At 57.3% G+C, this 8,556-nt stretch overlaps 1 protein-coding gene across 1 annotated transcript in view; it reads left to right on the top strand.

Annotated features, from left to right (window-relative positions):
• The window catches only part of LOC127750752 (uncharacterized), a 106,757-nt gene that overhangs the window by 87,868 nt on the left and 10,333 nt on the right, over window positions 1-8,556 (top strand). Inside the window, exons 3-5 of the mRNA XM_052273181.1 lie at window positions 487-624; window positions 1,868-2,016; window positions 2,483-2,608. Of these exons, the coding sequence (XP_052129141.1) occupies window positions 487-624; window positions 1,868-2,016; window positions 2,483-2,608 (413 nt within the window). The remainder of the gene's footprint in view (window positions 1-486; window positions 625-1,867; window positions 2,017-2,482; window positions 2,609-8,556) is intronic.

Below are 8,556 nucleotides of genomic sequence, written 5' to 3'. Positions count from 1 at the left end.
CCATCCCATCTCGCCGTAAAATGCATTGGACTTGGAACACAAACGTGCCAATTAACTGAACAGGCCTTGTGTTTATGAGCCCTGGGGCGGTCGGGGCTGGGGCCCGTCCCACTAGCAGCAGCGCGCTATGGTGCTTCTCTCTAGGAGGAAGATGGCCAGCCCCAGATAACAACTTTTCAGTTTGTCAACGTAAAATACTACTGCACGGCTCCAAAAAGACTCCCTCCCGATTTCCATCTCTGCGCCGTTGGCGTCCGGAATAAAGAAACGAAGGCCGTGCCTGGTTCGAGTTCCTATGGTCGTCGTGTGATACCGCAAATATCGCCTCTTGTAGCTCATAAAGTAACGCCTCTGACGGATGAAAAATGTGGTTATACAACGATGCGGAAACGTCGTAATTTCCTGACGAAATTAATTGTTTTGACCGTCTGTCCAACTTGTATGTTTCCGCCTCGTAATCGTCCTGATCGTCTTATGTTGTTGCAGGGACGTCGCCGTGGACACAGCCGTGGACGCCGACGCAGCCGCCCGGGCAACCCCTCTCGCAGTACGTGAAGCCGGTCAAGGTGGCGCCGCCGCCCCTCGCCGAGCGGGACCTGCGCAGCGGGGCCGCCCCCACCACCGGTGAGTGAGCATAGCGGAGCACGGCCTGGAGTAGGCGACAGGACGCGCCTTTATCGGAATATCCCGTTGGCTGCTGCTCTGACGCGCCGTGGCATTTTCCCCCAACAGTCGCGTCCAGCCAGCCACAGGACTAGATTTCGGGAAGAGTAGAGTCTGTAACCGCACGGCCCTACCTTGCACTGTTTGTGGTGACTGTGGGGAGTTTTGAGGTACAGCGGCGGATAAAACGTCCTAAATAGAGATTTTTTTTCAACCAAGATATTTCGAGGGAAAATTTTGTGAACACATTTTTTCTGCGGGTAAACGCCGTTGGGGCGTTATCTTTCGGGCGTTGGCGTCTTCGCTGCAGTTCCGACTGACCAACGGCGATCCCTGCGCCCCACGCACTCGCGGGTAGGGGTAGGGGGTGGGTGGTGGTGGGGAGTTCGAGTAACTGCGGGATTCCTCCGCGGGCGGCCCGAGGGTCTGATGGGTGCCCCTTTATACAGCTCGCTATCGGTGCGGAGTGCAGCGGCGAGGGACAGCACAATGATGAGGACACCGCGCTGGGGCTGGGAACTGCTGCCAGATAGGGTCTCGAGAGTGCCACAGACTCGTGGTAATAGTGTGTGGAGGGTTTTGTACACGAGGACGCATTGGAACGGCGCTTTATGCTCCACACTTTATACTATTCTGTATCAACTTGGTGCAGAACTGACTGAACTAACTAGCGAGAATTTCGCACACCGTGCCAGCCACGATAGTTGTGCTTAAGAAAGGGTTCCATAAAAATCTGCACGCGTCTTCACGCAGCAAAAGTAAATGAATGCACTGACAGGGTGTCAGTGTCCAGCAAGCTGCGGCCTGGCCTTTCGGTCTATCCCGCCTATCGCTTACGTTAGGCTGGATTTCATACTGGGCTTGCGGGGCGGGTGCGCTTGTCATCTGTCTCAGTGGCGCCAGGCGGCGGGTCTCGGTGGCGCCTCGACGCGGTGGGGCACGTGCATTAGCGTCGGGCACGCTCTTCCGTGTAAGCACCACGCCCCGCCACGCCCCGCCACGCCCCGCCACGCCCCGCCACGCCCCGCCCCGCCACCTAGAGCGAGCTGATAACGCGCGGGTCGTGTACGCCATTAACACAAAGGCCCTTTTACCTGCCCCGACGGCGACGGGGGCAGTGAACATGCGCGTTTAAAGAGTTCCAAACATTTTATTTTACTCTCGAATCAAATCAGTAAAGTTTTTATTGTGTTTCATGACCCAGGTTCGCCCCCTCTCCGTCCCTCCGGACACTTTCGACACATGCAGGCCGACCTGTGGGACCCTCACCCGCAGTACAGATTCACGGCGTTCGGCATCTCCTTCTGGCTGCAGCTCGCCCACGACGCCGGCTTCGTCGACCCCAACATCCTGGTGAGTGTTTTCCCCCAGTTGATAAAAATAAAACAATGGTAATAACAATAACAGTGACTGAGATTTTATGGGTTCAAATCCTCGGGGAGCCACCGCGTCGCCGTTCGGAGCCCAGACTGCGGGGTCGTAGCGCCCCCTCTGCATTCACACGTTGGCGCGCGATGGCCCCAAACTTTTATGAATGGAGATAACATTCTCAGAGAGCGGCGCTTGCATAAAAACTCTGTCACTTTGCTCTTCTTTTCTTTGCCGCGACGACCTATGAAGTAAAAAATAAAATTAACACCGAAACCAAAATGAATGCCAACCTCCGTAATCTCGGACAAATTACAGTTCGATATCAGACTGACCAACAAAAAACCGACTTTCGGGAAATAGAAAATAAAAATGGAATGGAATAAGAAGACCTTATCGCAAACAAACGGTTGTTTCTCCTATGTGTAAAGTGCTGACATTTATCTCGCAGGTGACGCACATGACCCACAACACGACGGTGCGCTCCCCGGCGCGCCAGCACGCGCAGTGCTTCTACACGGGTCGCGTCCGCGACGACCAGAAGTCCTCCGTCGCCGTCAACCTCTGCCACGGCATGGTGAGTCAGTTTTGTGAGTCGAGGGATTGGTTTCCCTCATACTATGGGCACTACTACTGCAGAGACCGGAGCCGAGCGCCCCCATGCTTCGCTCGCTCTTCCAGGCCGTTTGGTCGTGGTCGTGAGGAGTGGAGGTCACTGACTCGGCTTATGCGTTTCCAGGCGCGGGGGAGGGGGGACTGCAATGGACTCCCCACTCGCAGGCTCTGGCCGAGGCCTGGTCGGGACTACCCTGCGTCTCATTGCCTGCTTTGTTTACGCAGAGCTGTATTTCAGTAACAGCGCCTAGAGAGAATCGAGGGCGAGGCGAGGGGGGACGGCGGGAAAAGGGAGGGGGAGGGGCAGCAGCAGGGAAGCACGACCGAGCCCGGACCGGCCGAGGAAACAATTGCAAACTTAACCATGGGCTCGACAGAAAGAATATTGTGGCGGAGAGCGTTATTCCTAAAATGCGTTTCAGAAGATGAAAAGAATAAGAAAATAATAAAAAACTTTGACAGTAGTAGTTTTTCCCACATCCGTCTTTTCCGACTTCCGTTATAAGTTGTCTCCTATACGGCTGGCTAGAGCAGATCTTAATTGAACCAATTTCCATAAGTCACCTCTTAAAATTAGAGAAAATTATTGTTTCCCTTTTTTCTATTTTTGCGACGAAGCGGGAAGGCAGTCCTGTGTATACATACTCTGCGTCTGCGAACGTTGAAGCGTTGGGTTTCGGCCTGGTCAGTTCGGCAAGGTTATGAGTGTTGCAGTTCTTGTGTGTGTGTCGGGGGGGGGGGGGAGGGGGCAATAAGGAAGGGCAGTGACGTATTCCTCCCCCCTCTTTCCCCGGGCTCCTCTTCCCCTTGGCCGCTCGGAAGCATTTTGTGCGTCTATTTCTGCGGCCGGGCCGGCCAGCGAGAGAGGCGGCCAGGAGCGTCGCCGGGCCGGCAGTCGGTCCGTCCGTCCGCGGGTGGCTCTGGGCCCAGCGACACGTGTCAATGAGGCGGAGCTCCACGCTCCACGTGAGAGCGACAGGTGCATCGGGTCAGCGGCGGGGCCGGGGAGCCCTCCACTCCGCGAGCGAACCGAGCGCGCAGGATACTTTCACGGCCGACACCTCAACACGGGACGCCTTGGTCCTCTTTGCCACCGTTCAAACATGAGCGCCGGCCCTTCTCGTCGTGGCGTTCCTGACCAACCGCCCCGCCCGGCTTCGCCGCGGCGGCTCTGCTTAGCGTCAGACAACTGGTTCTAGGGCCACCAGAATAGCCGGCGCCTCGGCGGCACAGGGCGTCCCCCCACCCGTCTCCCCTCACCTGACTACTTGCCCCCCTCTCCGCCTTCCCCTACTCCCTCCACCTTTGCAAAATGTGCGAAAAATAAAAATCGGCGATCGCCTACAGTCTCTCGCCTTTACCTTCTCGTACAGTAGCCTGGGCACGCGAGTCGCGTCTTGGCAGATGTAGCCGCGCCTCGCCTCGCCCCGCCACGCCCGACCACGCCCCGGTCCGCCAAACTGCTACCATGTAGCCACTGGCTGGCGGGGCGGGGTGGGGTGGGGAGGTGTCTGACTCACAGGCCATGAGGAAGCGCTGCAACTTGGGGCCGCAGCTTCCATAAATTAAGTAAGGTCAGCGGTGGGAACCAAGTAGTGCCTTCATTTCTTCACTTTACTCTCTCTGAAATAAATTTAGCTTCAGAATTTTGTAGACTGATAAGTGACACCGCGTCATATTGCGTCCAAGCGGTGGTGAGTGCGGCCTCCTAGACTTGCTCGGTTTCAGATCTGAAAGGTGCCGCGCCACCAGAAACACAACTACCCCCATCCCCACACCACCTCGCCCCCACACCACCTCGCCCCATGGGCCAGGCAGGGGCTGTCCTTGGCAACATGGCCCAATGGCACATGGTCCCCTCGGTTCCCCTTGTCTCCCCCAAACTGTGCTTTTGTTTCCTTGCAGCAGGACCGCACTACGCGGTAAAAACATCGTCTCTGATTTTATGAGGAAAACGGAAAAACTTTGATGATCCCTCCTTAAAAAATGGGTGGAATTTTCACATTTTTGGAGGAGACCGCCTCAAAATCCGAGTTTTCCTTCAACAATGGGAGTTCCTCAAATTTTTCCCCTTTTATCCAAAAATAAGACGTCGTTTTTACTGCGTGCTACTGCGACGCGCGCCCAATCCGCTCTATCCGCCCTCTGCCGTTCTAGTTCGCTCAGCTCCTCGCTCTTTCTAGCAGGACTGCCTTACGCCGGCTCACTCGATACCTGCCCGGCCCACCTATCCTCCTCAAGCAGCTCGTGTGCGTCCACGCCACGGCACGTTGGTGGTGGTCTTGTCCCACGGCCGGCCCTTGCATCGCGCCGCGCGCCCCGCGCCCGCGTAAGCCTCTTAAAGACAATCTGTGCCGGCCGCCTGATATGCGGGCGCGGGTGTAGCGCGCGGGGCGCGGGGCCGCTGCTCATATGTTTTATGGAAAGACGACAAGCACTTCCCCCGTCTCCCTCTCTCCCCCCTATACTCTGTCTCTGTCTCTCTCGCCTACGCGTACCTCCGCTGCTGCTGCTGCTGCTGCTGCTGCTCTGTCGCGCCTCACAATCGCGTGATATCTCACACGACGGCTCTGGCTCGGTGACGCCAGCTTTGAGCTCGACTCAGCAGCCAGCGCTCGACCGTTTGCGAAAAGCGCGCTGCTCTGCCCTGCCCGCCGCCGCACAGATGGAAGTGGGTCGCCGCGCCCGTCCGTCTGTCTGCGGTGCGTCCGACTGACTCTGTCCGGCCCGCAGCGCGTCAAGGATGAGTTGTGGCCGGATCAGCACAGCAGCCTACTCCCATCTCGTTGTCTCCCGATCCCTCGGTCCGTCCGGACACCACAGTCCGCCTCGTCACAACCGTCGGCGCCTCCAAGAGGGGCGACACCCGGCCCCGGCGGCCGGCGAGCGCCTTCCGGATAGGCAACCCTGCCGCATGGGTGCGGGCGGGCTGCCTACCCTTACATTTATTAATGTCCATAACATGTACTATGTTCAGTGGCAATAAAACTCAAACTCAAACTCAAACCCTACACGGCGGCCGTTGCGCTGCAGCTCCGTGAAGTTGACCCCGCCCGACGTCCTTCTGTTCCAACAAAAAGAGCACAGACATACACTTCCACAGTTTTGCAAAGGATATGGCACATTCACACCGTAACACAAAAAAAAATGATATAAAATGAAAGACCACACAAGCCTCGTATTGATGCAACGCACTCGCCGAGGGCACTAGACTAGCGGGCGCCGGGCAGGTAGGCAATCCCGAGGCAGGAGGGCGGCTGTGTTGCCTACCCCGAGGCTGCACGGTATACCGTGTGGCCTTGTCCGGCCCACAGCTGCCAGCCGCAGGCACGCGGCAGGTCTATAGGGGGCAGGCAACAACTACTAACTAACCAACTTGTAAGCGCGGCCCGCTCCTCCTCTCTTTGCAGATCGCCTTCCTTCTGTTTACGTTTTTCGCCTTGCTTTCACCGCCCCGACGTGAACTTGGCCGCCCCGTAAGGGGAGCGGCGGGGCGTGGCGGGGCGTGGCGGGGCGGGGTGGGGCCGCTGGGAGCAGCGAGGATAGCAAGGTGCCCGGTACCCGTGACCGTTCGAGCATTTCAAATGGAAGTGGACCGATGTTCCACACAAAAGCACGGATAAAGACGCCGGAGTGTCGAGGAGCGGCGGGGAGAGGTGAGGAGGGAAAAGGGAGGAGGCAAAGGGAGAGCGAGCGTGGAAGAAGTTGCACCTCTTTGCCGCCGCCCCGCAGCCTGCTGCAGAGAACAGCAATGAGTTCGTCGGAAAGGATGCAAGGAGGAGGAGTGTATATAAGGACAACACGACTGGAATGGGCCGAACGCCGCCGGTGAGGAGCGGCGCTGCTGGTGCTGGCTGGACTCGCCTGAGGATGGTCATGGACGGACGGTGCACGGGTAATACAAGTTTATCACAATAGCAAAAGTGTTTCGTTTGTTCCTTCAGGTGCAATATGTTAGCTTTTATTTGCCTTTAACAAGAACTTTTGCTATTTCGTTTCCTGGCAAACCTTATTTGCCCCAGGCCAAGCCCGTATGCAGTAAATTTTACTCTCGCCTCTCTTCTGCTCGACAGGATAAGAGAGAAGTCGAAAAATTGTATATAGTACTCCCACAAATCAGGCATGCTGCCTTAGCACTTCCCATACAGCAGAGCAGATCTGATGCCCGCCGGTGCCGCGGCCACGCCCCGCATTGTGCGAACTGTCCCCCAGGTCGTCCGTCACTCACGAAGGGGGAGGAGCTCTCGGCCAGCTCGGCGTGCACGGCGGCGTTGCTCCGCGAGCACAATGGGCGGACGGTGGCGGACTCTAGCGGACTCAAGCGGACTCCAGCGGAGTCCTCCTCGCGCTCGAGGTGTCCGACCTGTCCGCCGTGGTGGAGACGCGTCGTCGTCGACGTCCAGGAGAGGAGTCCCTCCGGAGAGATAGAGAGAAAAAGAGAGCGACAGAAAGGTCTCCGACATAGGATCGCCGCCGGCACCAGCACGGTGTGGCGCTATAAGGGCGCGCTGTACTCCAGCCTCGTTACCGACCTGACGTGTACCCGACGTCTGCCCGAGTGTGTGTGTGTGTGTGTGTGTGTGTGAGAGAGAGAGAGAGAGAGAGGAACAAGAAGAGTAGTGGCGCAGAGCGAGAGACGATTCCAGCAAACAACATAATCTTCTGATCCAACAAATGATGCGGCGATGAAAGAGGCAGAAAGAGGGGCGGAGAAGAAGGGCGGGAATACAAAAAATTTAAAAAGAGAGGAAGAGAGAGAAAAAGTATAAAAGGAAAATGTTCCCGACAAAAGGCAGCCAGCAGCGTCCAAGCAGCCCCCTGGAGATGCCCCCTGGCGCAGTCCAAAGCCAAAGGGGGCGGGGCGGGGCCGATCCAGGACGAGCAGGGCAGCTCCAGGTAGCAGCCGGGCCCGAGTGACTTGCGATGAAGACATTTTCACACACACACGCACGCACACGCACGCACACACTCGACGCATGCAGGGGCGAGAGTACGGTTGAACGCTCCCGAGAGAACACACGGTGCGTATACGGCATTGCATCGGAGAGGCGCGCACGCGCACTCGCATTCCCCCCTCGGCGAGGCGAGCGTCGGACCGCAGCCAAGAGAGCGCGCCGTACTCACTCATGGCCAGCATGTTGTGGGCGGAGAGCGCCGCAATGCGTACAGTAAAGCACGCACACGCCGTGCATATTGCTGCCAGGGTGCTTTTCCCTGCTTCGGCAGAACAAGAGTAATCGGCTGCTGCAGCTTGACGCGGCCGGAGACTTGTACGGCGGAGCGCGGCCGAAGAGCCTGCTATAAAAATTACAGGAGACAGATGTAAAAAGTTACTTTTTATTAGCAGATCGTACTTGAAAACACTCGCCTCTGGAACTCACGGTAGTGGTGGGGGCCACCGCCCCACCCCTCTGAAAGGTAGACAATTTTGGCTTCAAATCCCCTGTACATCACTTGCTCCGCACTCAATAATTACAACATGTACACAATTGCGTAAATGACCTGAGGGGCGACACTTATGTGCTCCGGTGTGTCTGAGAGACGCGTGATAGAGACGAGATTAGACCGGCGACGGCGGCGGCGCGCGCGTCGCGGTGGAGGAGACGAGGTGTGCGTGTGCGATGAAGGGCCGAGATATATTCCAAACACAAAACGCACGAGGGCGGCGGCACTGCGAGTGAGTACGTATGCGAGGCTCAAGGCGGCCTCCACAAAAGATTTATTCCGGGCGTCCCGCGCCATACACTCGTCGTCTCTTTCTTCTCCTCCCTCTCTCATCGTCCACCTCCATCCACACACCTCCTTCTCCTGCTGCTCGCAAAAGCTCCGGCAGGGCGCAAAGTCTTTCCTGCAAAATTTACTGCGATATAACGACGCCTTTGGGCAGATACGCGGCAGCGTGTGGCGGGG

Source organism: Frankliniella occidentalis, unplaced genomic scaffold (genome assembly GCF_000697945.3).
Source record: "Frankliniella occidentalis isolate FOCC.00 unplaced genomic scaffold, Focc_3.1 Scaffold252, whole genome shotgun sequence".
In the NCBI taxonomy this organism is placed as follows: domain Eukaryota; kingdom Metazoa; phylum Arthropoda; class Insecta; order Thysanoptera; family Thripidae; genus Frankliniella; species Frankliniella occidentalis.
Note: the sequence above shows the minus strand (reverse complement) of the source record. Positions and strands in the feature narration are given on the sequence as shown.